Source organism: Gorilla gorilla, chromosome 18 (assembly GCF_029281585.2).
Source record: "Gorilla gorilla gorilla isolate KB3781 chromosome 18, NHGRI_mGorGor1-v2.1_pri, whole genome shotgun sequence".
NCBI lineage: Eukaryota > Metazoa > Chordata > Mammalia > Primates > Hominidae > Gorilla > Gorilla gorilla.
The window spans coordinates 114,510,362-114,528,878 of NC_073242.2; the positions used below are offsets into that span (position 1 = coordinate 114,510,362).

At 52.4% G+C, this 18,517-nt stretch overlaps 2 protein-coding genes across 6 annotated transcripts in view; one reads left to right on the forward strand and one right to left on the reverse strand.

The window, feature by feature from the left end:
• NECAB2 (N-terminal EF-hand calcium binding protein 2) overlaps nucleotides 1-749 on the forward strand; it is a 34,209-nt gene extending 33,460 nt beyond the window's left edge. For 3 of the 5 annotated variants that reach the window (XM_063700363.1, XM_031003153.3, XM_063700364.1), the window contains one exon: nucleotides 302-749. In XM_063700363.1, the coding sequence (XP_063556433.1) occupies nucleotides 302-330 (29 nt within the window). In that variant the 3' untranslated portion in view covers nucleotides 331-749. The remainder of the gene's footprint in view (nucleotides 1-301) is intronic. The other 2 variants (XR_010131603.1, XR_010131604.1) reach the window with 1 other exon arrangement.
• A 6,879-nt stretch (nucleotides 750-7,628) lies between these two features.
• The window catches only part of SLC38A8 (solute carrier family 38 member 8), a 32,721-nt gene continuing 21,832 nt past the window's right edge, over nucleotides 7,629-18,517 (reverse strand). Inside the window, exons 8-11 of the mRNA XM_031002955.3 lie at nucleotides 15,119-15,266; nucleotides 14,498-14,706; nucleotides 10,964-11,015; nucleotides 7,629-7,839 (exon numbers count right to left, since the gene is read on the reverse strand). Coding sequence (XP_030858815.2) covers nucleotides 7,746-7,839; nucleotides 10,964-11,015; nucleotides 14,498-14,706; nucleotides 15,119-15,266 — 503 coding nt within the window. The 3' untranslated portion in view covers nucleotides 7,629-7,745. The remainder of the gene's footprint in view (nucleotides 7,840-10,963; nucleotides 11,016-14,497; nucleotides 14,707-15,118; nucleotides 15,267-18,517) is intronic.

Below are 18,517 nucleotides of genomic sequence, written 5' to 3' on the forward strand. Positions count from 1 at the left end.
GCCTGCTTGCTGTGGGCCCACTGTCAGCTCCTGCCACCAATGCCAGGCTCAGAGCCAGCCCTGAGGTGGCCCCACATACAGGTATGCCGGCCAGAGCTTGCACCCCCTCCATGGCCCCCTACTTCCAGCCAGACTGAATTTCCCTTCCCAGGTGTGTGGTTTGCACCTGGGTGACCAGCAAGGACCTGTGTGTCACAGGACTCAAAGCCATCCCCCCCCCTGCCATTCAAGATGACCATCACTAGCTACGAGGCTGCCCACGTTCGCACTCCTTCCCTCTAACGTGTCTCTCTCCTTCTAGCTGCTTGGTGCACGGTGGGACGGGACTGACAGCCTCCCAGAGGCCCGTGGAGGAGCCCACCGGCCCCTTCTGCTTGTGAAGGAAATCCCCTCTTTTCTAGAAACTTTGGTGCAGAAGCTTCTTTTCAATCCATCCTCCACAAGAAGGTGTTTCCTTGTGGTCCTGTTGTCTTGTTGCCCTGTTGTTAAGTGAAGGAGGCCTCCCCTGCCCCTGCCTGCGAAGGCAGAGCAGTGTCTGTGCTGCCAGGTCCTGGTGAAGCCCAAGGTTGAAGGGGGCAGCGTCCTGGCCTCTCCCCCACCCCTCACACGGCCATGCATGACCCACACTGACCACACCCTGCCCTCTTCGGTGACATTCTTCTACCTAGTAGGAGTCATGCCCCTGTAGTGCCCAACCTAGCCAGGTAGCCACCACTGTGCCCAGGCACCAAATAAACCCTGGTGGGGAAGGGCTGTGTGCTCTGTTTCCTGGTTGACAACAGCAGGGGGCCAGGGACCCTTCAAGTGCTCCCAGCCTCAGTTTTCTGAACCATGAAATGGTGGTGGTCACTCTATGCGGTATTTGGTAACTAGGCTCGTGCCTATTCAGGAGCTCAGCACCCCACCTACCCTCAGGTCAGTAATTCAAAGGACTGGGCACAACTGTCAAAGTCACAGTCAGGGTAGATGACAGACAAAATCCAGCAAAGAAAGAGGCTCCCGGAGTGGGGGCCAGGCACGGGGCTACCCGTAAAGGCCCATAGCACTGAACCCTCCCAGCTTCAATGCGGACAGAGCATCACCAATCAGGTATGCAGTCCTGAGTCTTACTGGGATTCAGTGACGCATACATGCTGACACCTCATGGCTCAACACCCCACCATAAGTCACATGGTTGGCCCAGACCATGCAGTGTGGCTCAACACAGACACTGGCACCGGGCAGGACGCTCCAGGGACGCGTGAATGCCTCCCGGCACGTCTGCGCATTAGCCATTCAACACAGCAGGAGACCCTGCCTACCAACTGGAACTCATGTCTTAAGTCTTATTCTGGAAGCTTTGTAACTTCTTCCTATTTCTTAGTCCGGGTTAGCAGGAAAGAAGTCACTCACAGCCCAGTGCAGTGGCTCAACCTGTCATCCCAGCACTTTGGGAGGCTGGTGGAACACCTGAGGTCAGGTCAAAAGTTTGAAACCATCCTGGCCAACACGGTGAAACCTCGTCTCTACTAAAAATATAAAAACTAAAAATATAAAAATTAGCTGGGTATGATGGTACACGCCTATAATCCCAGCCACTTGGGAGGCTGAGGCAGGAGAATCGCTTGAACCCAGGAGGTGGAGATTGCAGTGAGCCGAAATCACACAACTGCACCCTGGGCAACAGAGTGAGACTGTTTCAAAAAAAAAAAATCACACACAAAAGTTCAAAGGACAAAGAGAATGGTGGGTCCCTCTCCTAAAACAGGGCAGAGCCAAGACCACAGGCCAGGGCACAGGTTGGAGCCCTGGGGGGAAGGGGCAGGACCCAGAATGGGCACCTTTCTACCTCCCGCACAGAGCCTGGAGGGCTGGCCAGCGCCACATGTGCTTATTAACACTCACCACCCAGCAAGGTCCCTGCCCACGCTGTCCAGCCCCCTGTGCTTGCCGAGAGCTTTGAAACCCTGCTCCCAGGGCAGGTCCCTCCCCCTTGGGTACTGCCACCTCCTTGTGGGGTGTGATGCCCACCGCTGCAAAACCAGCAAAACACGACATGAGCTTGTAGGAAAAGAAAAGGGGTTCAAGAACCATCTATATGTCTCCAAGCTGAATGTCACTATAGCAGCCTCTCAGGGCCTGTTTTCTCACCTGTAATGTGGGGAAAAGACCCCTCCCTTGAAGGATCAGGAGCTTCACTGCCTGGCACACGAGAATGCCACTTATAGGCTCCTGCTGCCCCACCCACAAGGCTGGTACATTCCTACCAGCTCAGCTATTTTAAGAACAACATTCTCAGGGGCTAAGGCTTTCTGGGGTACAACTGAGGAACCTCCTTTAGCCGGGCCTGTTCCCCTCCCACATGTCACATCTGCCCAGGCCTCCATGGGGGGTGATATCTCTGCTGATTGCAGCCCACGTGCACCGAAAGCCTTCGGGGGCCCCCTCAGAACCTGAGTGGCCGGGGATGGGCTCTGACAAGAACATGTTTCAACCCTAAAAGCTCTAAGAGCTCCCGCTTAATTCACACTTCAGAGCCTGGCACAGTCAAGCACTTGGCAGGCCCATCTCCCTCCATGCTCCCTATGCTGTCCTGCTCTTGGCAGGTGGGGAGATGGAGACAGAGAGGGCAAGCAACTCACCAGAGGTCACACAGCAAGTAAGTGGCTCAAGTCAGATCCAAACCCAGAGTTCTGTGCCTAACCCCTGCGCCACACAGCATCAACCCGTGAGGAAGAACGGCTTCAGATTAACCCATTAAGATCAGAATCAGGTTCCTCCAAATGCTAATGGTAAAGTACCGTATCCCATAGAAGTACTGTATCCCAGCAATTCCACTTCTAGGGATATACTCTACCTGAAATGGAAAAGGCACCCAAACACTCCCTTGGCGCATGTCCTCATAACAGCACTATTCACAACAGCCACAAGGTAGAAACTATCCAAATACTCATCAGCCGATGAAGGCATAAACAAATGCGGTCTCTCCAGACAGCTTATGATTCAGTCATCAACAGGAGTGAAGGACTGGGCCGTCGGTGACTCGAAAACCCCACACTGAGTGAAGGCAGGCAGACACAACACACGGCGTCTAATATTCCACTTACATGAAACATCCAGAATAAGCAAATCCACATACACAGAAAGCACAGAGTGGCTGTCTCTAGGATGGGGAAAAGGAAAAGGGGAGGGACGGCTCATGGGCAGGGGGCTTTCCTCGGGATGGAATGTTCTAGAACTAGAGGGAAGTGATGGTGACGTAGCATTGCAAATGTACTAAAGGCCACTGAATTCTATGCTTTAAGATGGTTAGTTTTACACTATGTGAGTTGCATTTCAATGTTTAAGAATCTCAAATCACTCTCAAAAACAGTTCACCATCTGTACTTAGCCGGTAGAGCTGCATACTCACCAGGCCCGGCTCAAAACCTGCCACTTGTCCCTGGGAGGCATCTGTGGGTGGGCAACTCCTCCTGAGGTGCTTAGGGCCAGCAGTGTCCTGGGCTGGGCCCCTGAGCCAAGGGAAAGAGGTCCCCCCTGCAGCCTACCATGCTCAGAGCAGGAGCACAAGGCATTTGCACTATGAAGCATCACCAGGCCGTGTTCAAAGCTGTTACTTCTGACTCTCCACAGACACACAGCTGTCACCCTTGGCCAGGTGCTGCAACAGGACACACTCTGTGTTGAGGGCTTTGGAAGGAACTCAGCTCACACTCACAGCCATCCTGGGAGGGAGGGGCTGTCCACAGCTTCATTTTGAAAAAGGACAAAAAGGTCTGAACTGGGAAGCTGGAAAACATCCAGAGGAAGGGTGCTGAGGCAGAGGAGAGCACTGGCAGGGATTTCCTGCAGTCACCACCCTAGGAACAGGCTTTGCCGAGGCCACACAGCTGGTAAGTGGCAGGCAGAGTCAAGTCATCTGCCAGCCCCAGAGCCCATGTGCTGGAAGCCCTACACATTGTCACCTGGCCCCTGAGGACATCTGGCTGGAAGGTGACATCCCAGCTTCTACCACTGTGATTGCATGAGCTGCGTCCTTGCATTATGATAATTTGCAGACAGTCATGGGAGGAGCACATCGACCTGTCACAGAATCGAGATAGAAGCCTTTGTCCTGATTAGTGATATTCAGTCACCCCTTAAAGAGCCCCACTATCACCTCTTAGCATTGAGTGCCAGTGCACTTGCCTCCTGAGGTGCTTTCTTGCTTTGGGATGAGTCCTCACCTCCTCATACTTCCCTTTTCCCCTTGGCTCCCAGGAAACTCAGGTACCCCTTGCCAATCACGACCTTGGTCTTCTGGGAATAAAGCTACGTTGCTTGGGTCTCATTGTGTGTGACGTATCCCATCAGCTACTCTGGATCCACCATCATCTTTAATCCTCACAAGAGACCTGCTTTGTACAGAGTAAGCCTGCTCCATTTTGCTGGTAGGGAAACTGATTCTGCAAGAAGGTTCACACACTTCCCAAGGCTTTGAGATAGCAAATGGCAGACCCAGTGTTCAAAACCAACGATCCAACTCCAAAGCTACTTCACACACAGCCTTCTTTGATGGCATTACCCTCACCCCGCCACACTTTGATATCTCAGGACTCTCCATAAATAGTACTAGCACAGCCCCAGCCTTCCTGGCCAGGGTCACAGAGCCCTTTAGGAAGCAGGCAGGTATAAATAAGAAATGAATGACTATTCAGCCTCACCTCTCACTCCAGGGTGATAAATTCTCCATTACAGCAATCTGGGCTCAGTACAGTGGCTCATGCCTGTAATTACAACACTTTGGGAGGCCGAGGTGGGAGGACTGCTTGAGGCCAGGAGTTCGTGACCAGCCTGGGCAAACATAGTAAGACCCTGACTCTATAAAAAAAAAATACACAAAAATTAGCTGGGCATGGTGGTGTATGCCTGTGGTCCCAGCTACTCAGGAGGCTGAGGAAGGAGGATTACTTGAGCCTAGGAGTTGGAGGCTGCAGTAAGCAGTGATAGTGCCACTGCACTGTAGCCTCAGTAACACAGTGAGACCCTCTCCCAAAAAAAAAAAAAAAAAATGAGGCCTGGCATGGTGGCTAACACCTGTAATCCCAGTACTTTGGGAGGCTGAGGCAGGTGGATTACCTGAGGTCAGGAGTTCAAGACCAGCCTGACCAACATGGCAAAACCCCGTCTCTACTAAAAATACAAAAATTAGCCAGGCGTGGTGGCAGGTGTCTGTAATCCCAGGCTGAGTCAGGAGAATTGCTTGAATCCAGGACGGGGACGTTGCAGTGAGCTGAGATCGTGCCACTGCACTCCAGCCTGGCGACATAGTGAGACTCCATCAAAAAAAAAAAAAAAAAAATAGAGCAATCTGCCCGCACATGTCCCAATTCCCAAGGCCCTTGCCTGGGAAGATGCTGTGGCCCTTGAACATAGGGTGTGACAGGTCATGGTGGGGTTGGTCAGAAATTGAAGAAGGGTCCTGGGTACCCTCCCAATACCCCCACAGGGTCAGAGTCCACACCTGCAGCCACACTTCTCCCATCCCCCAGCAGCCAGGCTACAGGAGCCCCAGGGCCGGGTACCTATTCCCACCCCCTGCCCCCCGACTCTGGTGTCTCCTCAGCATGGCATGTAGAGTGGGAAGGAAAAGAATTTAACCCCCAATGAGTTCTGATCTGATCTCTGTACCTTGCAGAACACTCAGCCTGGATTTTTCTAAGCCTCAGTTGCCTAACCTGTAAAATGGGCACGTCTAGAAACATTATGCTAGGTCCAAGGAGGCAGACACAAAGGCCCACGTACATGTGAGGCTGTTCAGAGGGCATGCCCGTAGCAGGCAAACCCAGAGACTGAGTGCAGCTGCACGGTTGCTGGGAGCCGAGGGAGGGAGAAATGGGGGGTGACTGCTAATGGGCACTAAGTTTCTTCTGGGGGTGACGAAAACGGACTAGAATTAGTGGGGCAGCTGCACTGCTCTGTGAGCACACTAAAAACCACTGGATTGTACACTTTAAAGAAGTGAATCTTTATGGTATACACCTTATATCTCAATTTTGAAAATTCATGCATGTGGACAAGCTGAAATAAATATGGACCTGTCACCGCCAGCCTTGCACGGTCACATGCATTGTACCATGTGACAGCAGGAAAGGCCTGGCCTACTGCCTACCCTGAGGAAGGCATCCTCAAATGTCAGTCCCACCCTCCCCTGACTCTGGCACTGCTGGCTTCTAGGAGGATGTCCCAAGGCAGAGAAGCGTGGCCTGAACTGAATCTAGCAACCGGGGCCTGTGCAGTGTCAATGCCAGGGAGGACGCAAAGGAGCAGCTGGGTCCCTGTCTGCCTCTCCATATCCTACCCTCCTCTCCTTTTTTTTTTTTTTTTTTTATGTTATTGTTGTTGAGATGGAATACTGCTCTGTCACCCAGGCTGGAGGGCAGTGGCACAATCTTGGCTTGCTGCAACCTCCACCTCTCAGGTTCAAACGATTCTCCTGCCTCAACCTCCCGAGTAGCTGGGATTACAAGCACCCCCAACTATGCCCGGCTAATTTTTTTGTATTTTCAGTAGAGACGGGGTTTCACCATGTTGGCCAGGCTGGTTCTGAAGCTCCTGACCTCAAGTGATCTGCCCGCCTCAGCCTCCCAAAGTGCTGGGATTACAGGTGTGAGCCACTGCGCCCAGCTACCTCCTTTTCTTTACCCAGGCCCTGGAAGCAAACCTCATCTCCTCTCGCTCTCTGCTGCCAGTGTGACCCCTCGTCCCAGAACTGGGGAGGCCACCAGGGAGAACTGCAGAGCCAACAGTCCACTTGGCTTCCAGGCTCTTTGGGTCCAGCTGGTGGGAGGGAAAGCACAGTTTCCTTGGAGTCATCCACCCTCCACGGGGCATGGGCCAAGTGCATGGCATTGTGGCGTGTTCCGGGCATACATCTCCTTGGGCCTGTCACAGCCAAGGGCAGGATTCAGGCATTTCCTGCGCCCTGGCCAAAGGACCGTTTGAGTCCATCACCATCGCCAGCCATGCCTCCTCCCACTCCCTTCTGGGCTTCCCATTGCTGTGCAGTATCCTTACCTGACACCCTTGGTCCTAACACTCCAAAGCCAATTATCTGGGCCTCAGCCCCTAGCTCCCTTTTATGGATTGAATCTTGTCTCCCAGTAACATCAGTTGAGGTTGAACCCCCGGAACCTGTGAACATAACCTTATTTGGAAATTGCATCTTTGTGGGTCCTAATTAATACAAGATGCAGTCAACTTAACATGAGATCATACTACATACGGAGGTAGGAGGAGCTCACTTAATGATGGGTATCTTTTTAAGAGAGAGATTTGGACACAGAGGATACACAGGGGAGAGTCACATGAAGACAAGAGCAGACACTGGAGTGAGGCAGCCACAAGCCAAGGAGTGCCGGCCACCCCTAGAACTGGGAAGACTGGAGGGAGCCTCCCCTAGAGCCCACAGAGGGAGCATGGCCCTAATGACACGTGATTTCAGACTCCTGGCCTCCAGAACTGTGACGCAACAAGCATCTGTTGTTTTAAGCCACCAGAGTGCGGTTATGGTCATTTATCACAGCGGCCATAAGAACTTTCCTCACCTTTGTACCAGAAACCCTTCGAACCAGCATAGCCCAATGAGCAGCCCAAGGAGGCAGAAGGCATCAGTCTCTCCAGCATCTTTATGATGAAAAGAAATGACATCGGTCTCCTGGCTGCACACAGCAGCCACGTAGGGTCAGCCCCCAGAGGGCCCCTTCCTGCCCGGCACTTGCTGCCCATCAGAACATCTCCCAGACCGCTGCCGCCGTGCTCTGCCCAAAGATGAAGGTGCCGACCAGCACAGACACCACTCCCCAGACCTCCAGGCAGCACCTGCCAAGTCAATAAACCCATGTCAGAGCTTTTCTGGATTTTTGCACAAATAAGCCACACACACATAAAAAATTCACTATGTAGAGCCCAGTATGGAGTCATCAATTTGGAAAAAAGAAAAATTCACAATATTTCCAGTTACCTGTAGGGATGGGTTTACAAGAAAATGGGAAGCAAAGTACCCAGGCAATTTTTTTTTTTTTTTTTTTTTTTCAGGTGGAGTCTCATTCTGTTGCCTAGGCTGGAGTGCAGTGGCACGATCTCGGCTCACTGCAACCTCCACCTCCCGGGTTCAAGCAATTCTCCTGCCTCAGCCTCCCAAGTAACTGGGACTACAGGCACGCACGATGACACTAGGCCAATTTTTGTATTTTTAGTAGAGATGGAGTTTCATCATGTTTGCTAGGCTGGTCTTGAACTCCTGACCTCAAGTGATTCACCCTCCTCAGCTTCCTTAAGTACTGGGATTACAAGCGCAAGCCACCGTTCCTGGCCCCAAGCAGTTTTTAAAAGCCCTCCGATCCCACCTGTTATGTCATAACCTCATTCCTCCCCAGTATTTTATCAAATAAAAAGACACGGGGGCCGGGCATGGTGGGACATGCCTATAATCCCAGCACTTTGGGAGGCTGAGGCAGGCGGATTCACCTGAGGTCATGAATTCAAGACCAGCCTGGCCAACATGGTGAAACCCCATCTCTACTAAAAATAAAAATAAAAAATTAGCCAGGCATGGTGGCAGGCACCTGTGTTCCCAGCTATGTGGGAGGCTGAGGCAGAATTGCTTGAACCCGAGAGGCGGAGGTCGCAGTGAGCCAAGATTGCACCACTGCACTCCAGCCTGGAGGACAGAGCAAGACTCCATCTCAAAAAGAGAAAAAGACATGGAGAGACGGGAGACACTACTTTGAAAAGTCCCCCCACCCTCCCTTTCTGTTCTTCAGCCTCTGATGAAATCCCATGAAAATGAAGGAGAAGACGCAAGCTCTAAGTCACACACCATCTCAGAGGGGTAGGGGACGAGGACGCAGGAGGCAGAGGTGGCTGGGACTGGCAGCCACCAAGGCCACATTTGTGAGCTTCGTAATGTAACCAGAGATGGGGTAGACAAGGAGGTCAGAGCGATAACAAGATTCCCACAAAATGGCAGGGCCACCAGAGATATTTCTGGCCCCATTAACAAAGGCCAGAAGGCCGGGTTGTCATGGAAGGAACATTTCTAACCGAGCAGCATCTCAGCACGGCTGTTCAGCGCCATAGACATCCATTAATCTGTGCGGGGACTGTGAGGCTAATGTGCCTGTGGGCTGTGGCACTCCTGGAGCAGCGCTGATGTATTAGAAGGACCAAAGCAGTTTTAGCGATAAAAATCTCTTGAAAGCTCATCAGTAAAAACTGTTGTGAGCTCAGATCAAGGAACAAAACAAAAAGCATGAAGGCTCCGAAAAGCACCCCAGGGAATGAGCGGCTTAGGGGGTTACCAGACATTGGAAGGCTGGTTCAATATCCAAGGCAGGTTTAGAAACATCCAGAAACACTGCTCTCAATCCAGAAGACACCGGGCCAGGCCTGCTCCTTTGCAAAAACCAAGCTTGCGCTCAATGGGGCTAGAGGGCCGGGGGTATAGGGGAACAGACCTACAGCTGGGACCCAAATTCACGATTGCTGCCATTTAACATTATCTGTGATGGGGTGAAGGGTGGCCCCCAAAATTCATGTCTACCTGGAACCTGTGCTTGCTAGCTTATCTGGAAACTGGGTTTTGCAGATGTAATTAAGTAAAAGATCTTGAGAAAAGATGCAACCTAGATTTAGGGTGGACCCTAAATCTGATGGTGGGTATCCTTACAAAAGAAAGGCAGCCAGGTGTGATGGTGGGCATCTGTGGTCCCAGCTACTCAGGAGGCTGAGGCAGGAGGATTGCTTGAGCCCAGGCGGTTGAGGCTGTAGTGAGCCACAATTATGCCACTGCGCTCCAGCCTGAGCAACAGAGCAAGACTCTGTCTCAAAAAATAAAATAAATAAAAGCAGAGAGATATTTGAGACTCAGAGACACAGGGAGAAAGCTAGATAAAGATAGAGGCAGAGACTGGAGTGATGTAGCCACAGGCCAAGGAGCACCTGGGGCCACCAGAAGCTGAGGAGCCTTCAGAGAGTCCAGCCCTGCCAACACCTTGATTTCACACTCCTGGCTCCAGAAGTGAGAAAAAAATTCATTTCTGTTGCTTTAAGCCTCCCCACCATGCCCCAATTTATGGTAATTTGTTACAATAACCCCATAAAACTAATACATCATCTCTTTACCTGTCTCAGCCTCAGTTTCCCCATCTATGGAATGGGAGGGAGTCACCCAGACCCCCAAACTACCCAGGGGCGGCTGAGGAATAGCACATCATTCATGTGTACGTCGTCCTCTTCCGTGGGTCAGACTCAGCTGCTCAGTGGCAAAGTACAGAGGCTCAGTCGTGTCTGATCCACAGGTCCGCTCGGGGATAAATATTTGCCAAATAAAGGAAAGATCCAAATTATCTGGTCTCAACAGCATTGTATGCCAGGCAGGTGGGTTAGCATGGGGCCTGGGAGCCAGGGGCCTGGGTTGCATCCTGGCTCTGTCCTCACTAGCCTCCTGGCCCGCCTCCTCAGCTGTAGGATGAAGACATCTGGGTATGGTGGGGAGGTGAACATGTAAAAGGACCTAGCTCAGTGCCTAGCAGAGGAGCCTCGGCACAGCGACCCACTGCTGTGATGATGGTGTCTGGCCGGCCATGGGGCCTTTCTAACCCAGCCTGCACCCTGATCCTGCCCTGGGTCCGAGCCAGGTAGCAAAGGAGGGTATAGATGCACCAGTGGGTGCTTCCAGAGGCTGGAATCTACATGAAATCCCAACCACAGACCCTCAGAGTGGAAGGGAAGGCCCTTGCAGGACCCGGCGTTACTGGCCCGGGCTCCTGTCCTGGCTCAGATGCCCTCATACTGGGTAGACAGAGACTATCTTCCTGTGGCTTGCAGGTTTCTCATCTGCAGGATGCAGAGGATGAGAAATAGGATCTGCAGGGTCCCCTGAAGCATTCTTACTCTGATTCGGGGCACACCCAGGGTGCCACCTCATCTTAGGGACACTTACTTGACTCTTGGTCCTACAGGCTCGACGCCCATTGCACAGATGAGGCACAAACCTGCAAAAAAGACAGGATCACCCACAGTTCTTCGTTATCAAACCCAAAGCAACAAAGAGGTCCCGGGAGAGGTCCTCAGGGACCCAGGAGGCCAGCAAGGCCTCTGCCCACAGGTGCCCCTGGGTCAGGCCCGCTGGAGAGGCAACGCAGTGGAGCTGCAAGGACGGAGCTGGAGTCCCAGCTCAACATGCCCTAGTGACTTAGCCAGAGGTCTGGCAGCAACCGACTTCCCAGAGGCCCATCTTTCAGGCAACCTTGACAACATGCCCTCCACAGCAGAGTCTATGAAGAGATGGTGAGAGTCCATGCCTGACACCCGGGAAGTGCTCGGCAACTGGCAGCTACCATTATTTTCTTTTGTTGTGTTTTTTGTTTTTCTTTTTTTTTTTTTTTTTTTTTTTGAGACGGAGTCTCACTCTGCCGCCAGGCTGGAGTGCAGTGGCACCATCTCGGCTCACTGCAACCTCCACCTCCCGGGTTCAAGTGACTCTCGTGCCTCAGCCTCCCGAGTAGCTGGGACTACAGGTGCGTGCCACCATGCCCAGCTCATTTTTGTATTTTTAGTAGAGACGGGATTTCACCACGTTGGTCAGGATGGTCTGGACCTCCCGACCTCGTGATCCGCCCGCCTTGGCCTCCCAAAGTGCTGGGATTACAGGCGTGAGCCACTGCACCCAGCCCTTTTTTTTTTTTTTTTTTTTTTTTAAATACTTCTGCTAGGATTCAGGGCCATGTAGCTTGGCCTAAAGCTCCCAAAGGATCCTCTCTCAACTCAAACCTGTCCTGGACAGTCCTTCCCACCACAGGAAATAGCCAGTGCTACAGCTAGCCACCTGGTCACAGAATCAGAATTTAATCCAGCAGCCCAGACCAGGGAGTGTGAGGGAGGAGCCACGTGGCCACAGCCTCACCTCTGAGAAGCTCCACCCAGAGCCTGAGTGAGGAGCCGTGTGGCCACACCCTCAGCCCTGAAAGCCCCGCCCAGAGCCTGAGGGAAGGGCTGTGACACCACACTCTCATCTCTGAAAGGCCCGCCCAGAGCTGAGGGAGGAGCTGCATGGCCACACCCCTCACCTCTGAAACCTCCTGAGCCTGAGGGAGGAGCTATGTGGCCACACCCCTCACCTCTGAAAGCCCCGCCCAGAGCCAAGGGAGGAGCTGTGTAGCCACACCCTCACCTCTGAAAGCTCCACCCCAAGCCCGAGGGAGAAGCCACAAAGCCACACCCCTCACCTCTGAAAGCCTCGCCCACAGCCTGAATGAGGAGCTGCGTGGCCACACCCTCACCTCTGAAAGCCCGGCCCAGAACTGAGGAAGGAGTCGTGTGGCCACATCCCCATCAATGAAAGCTCAGCTCAGAGCATGCAGGAGCAGCTCTGTGGCCACACCCCTCACCTCTGAAAGCCCTGCCCAGAGTCGAGGGAGGAGCTGTGTAGCCACACCCTCACCTGTGAAAGCTCCACCCTAAGCCCAAGGGAGAAGCCACACGGCCACACCCCTCACCTCTCTGAAAGTTCCACCCAGAACCTGAGGGAGGAGCCACATGGCCACTCCCCTTACCTCTGAGAGCTCGGCGCAGAGCCAGGAGCAGAGTGGGTGGCTGTTCTCCTCCCCTCCCTTCACTTCACTTCCCCAGTCTTTATCCCGTAATCCCAGTAGACCCCAATTTACAGGAGCTGGGGCAGGTACGGTGAGATTCTCAAGGGACTACATCAAAGACAACCCCTGAATCTTAATTCACCTGCTAAGAACCCACTTTTCATATTCCACACATCAGTTGGCCTCTTTGATAACCAACATTTCTCTGTGGCCCTCAATTCTTCCATCGCCCCCCCCACCTCCGGGGTATTGACAAAGTTGTCACCACCCACTTACCTGGGACCCTGAACAATGTTTCATTTCGTTTCATGCCCCCATTCGAGTTTTGGAAGACCTCTAAGAGCCCCTCCTGTGCTTTCTGTTAAGTTTCACCAATGGGCATCTACTTCTTGTCTGTTTGACGTAACGGCTGCATCAGGGTGTTGGGGATACCTGGCTAAGGGTCCCCAAGCTCGATGTCTGCTTGGCATGGTTCCTGTCGCGGCTGTATCACAGGGTCCACTCACGGAACACGCACTGAGGGAGTCTCGACTGTGTACTCAGCACTTGCTGTGTGTGGGGCCCTGGAACACACCCCCCACTGCGGATATGGGGTCTCTGTTCTGGGCTCCAGTGGGCCACTACAGTGTACCCTTTTCCACCGGAAGAAGCATCGCTCCAGCCCCCACCTTGCTGGCTTCCCCTTCTCAGATAATGCTTGGGCTGTCTGGGAAGGTTTCCTAAGAAACCATCCTTCGCAGAAACGGTGTTTGCCTCCAGGGCCTGGAGGCAGGAGGGGAGGGAGACATTTGCAGGGTGCCTTGAGCCACGTGACTTTCACATATATGATTTTCTTTTTTAATAAAACAAAATCTTTTAGCAGGAGGCACCAGCGGTAGCATGGACAGAGCTGTATGATTCACCCTCAGCCCTGCTGCATACTAGCTGTGCCCCCCTGGCGGGGGGTTCAGGGCCTCGGTCTTCACATCTATGGAATGGGATCATAAACGTTCCTACGTCAAGAATGTCCATCAGGAGCTGTATTAGTCTGCTCTCATGCTGCTAATAAAGACCTACCAGGGACTAGGTAATGGTTTGCTTTGTTTGAGATGGAGTTTCACTCTTGTCGCCCAGGCTAGAGTGCAGTGGCGCAATCTTGGCTCCCTGCAACCTCCACCTCCCGGGTTCAAGTGATTCTCCTGCCTAAGCCTCCTGAGTAGCTGTGATTACAGGCATACACCACCATGGATGGCTAATTTTGTATTTTTAGTAGGCTGGTCTCGAACTCCTGACCTCAGGTGATCCGCCTGCCTCGGCCTCCCAAAGTGCTGGGATTACAGGCGTGAGCCACTGTGCCCAGCCAGAGGCTAGGTAATTTATAAAGAAAAGAGGTTTAATGGACTCACAGTTCCACATGGCTGGGGAGGCCTCACAATCATGGCAAAAGGCAAATAAGGAGCAAAGTCACGTCTTACATGGTGGCAGGCAGACAAGAGAGCTTGTGCTGGGGGGTGGGGGGGGGACCCCCACTTATAAAACCATCAGATCTCATGAGACTTATTCACTACCACGAGAACAGTATGGGTGGAACCATCCCCATGATTCAACTATCTCCACCTTGCCCTGCCCTTCACAGATGGTGATTATTACAGTTCAAGGTGAGATTTGGGTGTGAACACAACCAAACCGCATCAGGAGCTAATGAGATGTTTAATGAGTGAGGGAAGGTATGTAAAGCCCAAGCCCTGTGCCTGGCTCAATAAACAGGGCACCTACATGGGGTCTTAATCCTACCCATATGTGGCTCCCACCTTCCAGAACCTTGACCTCCGACACTGGGAGTCCCCACAGAGATGAGTAGGGAAGAACAAGTGGGCAGAAAGCCTGGAAAGCAGGGGCCTCACCTGGGAAGATGAAGATGAAGAAGGAACTGATGCCTCCAATGATGCTGACGATCTCGCTGAGGTCAGGCATAAACAGCGCCATGGCGAGCGTCACGGTGACCCACAGGACGGTCAGCGGCATCCGGACCCACAGCCCTGAGGGGTCGGCCAGGGCGCTGGGCCCCCATCCCCCCAAGCAGCTCCTCCTCCAGAAGTCCTGCATCACTGACCTGGAGGCCACACCCAACACAGACACATGGGCATCCCAGGGGCACCAGCCTCCACCTGACAGCTGCTCCCCAGTCCTCCAGGAGTCCCCCCACACCTGTCAGTGCTCCTGTTCCACACTCAGGTGTTTATTCCCCAGGAGACCTTGCCAACCCTCAGGGGTTCTGCCACCATCGGGCAGCCCATGGGGCAGGGGATGAAGCACGTGGTTTGTATTCCAGTCCTGGCTGTGGACACACACTCACGGAGTGACTTTGGGCAATCTACCTAAATCCTCTGTGCCTGTTTCCTCCTGTCTACAATTGGAGAGGATGGTAGTCCCACAGCCGCGTAGCCCACACCTGGTACATGCTCAATCACAGCACACATCAGCAGACCATGCTTCACGGTGCCCCCCACTGAGCCAGGCCTCACCTCCCCAGGAAGAGCACGATGGGGTAGACAGTTACGATGGAGACAGCAAAAAGGACCCGGGCCACAATGATGACCATATCATTGCCTGGGTAGGACATCAAGACGTCAGCAGAAACTTCTGTCCCAAAAGTCAGGAAGCCATAAACCCCTGAAGGTGGGAAAGGATGGAAGCCACAGAGTGGATTAGGAAAATGCTGCCCCCTCCCCCACCAACAGACAGACAGCGCCTGGCTTTACCACCTAAGATTTTCCTTAGGAGCTGAAAGAAGGTTCTGGGAGGGATAGCCCAAAGCTTTCCTGTCCTAAGCCTACACATGACTGTGCTCCAGGGATTCAAAACCCCTGCAGACAAATCCGCCACTTATCCTTCTTTCAAATCGCTCACAGAGCTGGTGCACGGAGCTCACCCACAGTGCGTGTGTTGACTAGAAGCACAGAGCACTTTGAAAAATACAAACACACCTCCCATGCCCTGTCCATCTCACTCCTACGACATCTAAAGAAAGCAGCTAGCTGTGCACACATTTCCAAATGGGGAAAACCAAGAGCCAGGGCATCAACCAATACCTAGAATCACACAGCTACTTTTTGTGGACTGAGGACTAGAGCGCCAGTCCCTTTGCGCCAACAGGGTGACGCTGCTTCTGTCACCCCGGGTTGCCTGCCCTGTCCTGAGAGATATGTCTCTAAGAGCCATGTTCCTTTCAGCTTCTCTGCAAGCCCTTTCTGAGAAGTCCCATGGCCCTGGCAGTGGGAACATGTGGAGGTGATACTGAATCACTGAGTCACACCCTCTGACCCAGGGGCTACAGACTGATGGGACCTCCTCTGCTGGGGAAGGAGTCACCCAGCAAGTTTCCTGGGTAACCACAGTATCTTAGTCCATTTTTTGTTGCTTACAACAGAATACCTGAAACTGGGCATCTCATAAAGAAAAGAAACTTACTTCCTACAGTTATGAAGGCTGAGAAGTCCAAGATTGAGTGCCCACACTGGTGAGGGCCTTCTTGCCAATGGGGACTGTCTTCAGAGGTGGCTGGCATAGGGCATTGTATAGCAAGGATGAGCTCTGACTCAGCCCTCATTCCTTTTTTTTTTTTTTTTTTTTGAGACAGAGTCTCTCTCTGTCGCCCAGGCTGGAGTGCAGTGGCACGATCTCGGCTCATTGCAAGCTCCGCCTCCCGGGTTCACGCCATTCTCCTGCCCTAGCCTCCTGAGTAGCTGGGACTACAGACGCCCACCACATTTTTGAATTTTTAGTAGAGACAGGGTTTCACCGTGTTAGCCGGGATGGTCTCGATCTCCTGACCTCGTGATCCACCCACCTTGGCCTCCCAAAGTGCTGGGATTACAGGCATGAGCCACCGTGCCTGGCCTGGCCCATTCCCTCTTCTTATAAAGCCACCAGTGCCATGCCCATAACCCATCAGTCCATTAACCCATTAATCCATTAAGCCCCTGCCCCATGCCTGCCTCTTATGTGGGCTGTTCAGCTGGACCTAGAAACTAAAATCAACACCAGACAATCACATCAGCAGGAGAAAAGCCTACAGATCTTATTAATTTTCCTTGTCATTGGGATCTTAACACAGTGATGTCTGAAGAAGCGGTCGAAATGAGATGCTTTTATACTTTTTAGACAAAGAATAAATCTGACAAGGAATGACAAGACAAAGGGGATCTGGTCGGGGCAGTGAATTTCTAGGGGAGTCACTAGGAGATATATGGGGTGGGTATAAAACTAGCAGAAGCTAAGGCTAGTTCAATAAGTGGATTTATTCAGGTCCATTGCAGCCAGAAGTCCCGCTTCCAGTGATGAGGACTATTTTCTCACCCTGGTATGGGGAGGTGGCCCCTCCCAGAGGAATTTTTATGGCTTGATGCCTGCAGAAACAGTCAAGTCAGCTAGCTCTTTCTGAAACTACAATTTCTCCAAAAAAAAATTTTTTTTTTTTTGAGATGGAGTCTGTCACCCAGGCTGGATTGCAGTGGCACAATCTCGACTCACTGCAACCTCTGCCTTCCAGGTTCAAGCGATTATCTTGCCTCAGCCTCCTGAGTAGCCTGGATTACAGGCACACGTCACCATGCTCGGCTACATTTTTCTGTTTTTAGTAGAAACGGGGTTTCACTGTGTTAGCCAGGATGCTCTCGATCTCCTGACCTCGTAATCCACCTGCCTCAGCCTACCATAATGCTGGGATTACAAGCATGAGCCACCGCACCCAGCCTCCAATATTTTAACCGGAAATAATCAATGTACCAATTTGGTATACTGGCAGATGGTGCATCCTTCAACCCTTCACCACAAATGGATTAATCTGTTTATGAGAGCGCTGCTCTCGACAGCTTCTTAAAGGCCCCACCTCTCGATACTGCCATACTGGCAATTTAATTTCAACAAGAGTGTTGGAGGGGACAAAGAATCAAACCACAGCATTCTGTCCCTGGGTCCCCAAAACTCATACCCTCCTCGCAGATAAATACCCCATGGTTATTCCAACCCCATGGCCCCGAAGTCTTCATTTGCTCCAGCACCAACTCAGATGTCCAAAGTCCAGAGTGTGGTCTGTGAGCCTGTGAAATCAAAAGCAATCTACTTCCAGGACACAACGGCAGTGCAGGCAAAAGAAACATTCTCATCCCAGAAGAGAGACTAAGGCCAAAGGAAAGGAGTAAAGGCTCTAAGCAAGTCTGAAACCCAGCAGAGCAGACACTCAAGCGTCAAGCTGGAGGATCATCTGTTTTGACACCATGTGCCACCCCCTGGACACGCTGAGGCAACCCCACTCCTACGGCTTTGCCGGTACAGCCCACATGTCTGTTCACAGGGGTTGGCACCTGATGCCTGAAGTTTTCGCAGGCAGCTGTTGCACGTTGCTGGTAACTTCGCAGTTTGTAGTCCCAGTGGCAGTCCCACTCTCATGACTCCACTAGGCATTGCCCTGGCTGAGACTCTCTGCAGTAGCTCCAACCCTGCATTTCCACTTTGCATTGCACTCATGGGGGCTCTCTAGAGCCTCCACTGCTGTGACAAGTCTCTGCCTGGACCCCTACGCTTTCCACAACATCCTTTTTTTTTTTTTTTTTTTTTTTGAGACAGGGTCTTGCCCTGTCACCCAGGCTGGAGGGCGGTGGTACAATCACAGCTCATTCCAGCCTTGACCTCCAGGGCTCAAGTGATCCTCCCTCCTCCTCAGCCTCCTGACTAGCTGGAACTACAGGCTCACACCACCATGTTCTGCTCATTTAAAAAATGTTTTTGTAGAGACAGGGTCTCACTACGTTGGCCAGGCTGGTCTCGAACTCCTGGCCTCAAGCAGTCCTTTCACCTTAGCCTCCCAAAAAATGCTGGGATTACAGGCATGAGCCACCACACCTGGCCTGAAGAACATCTTT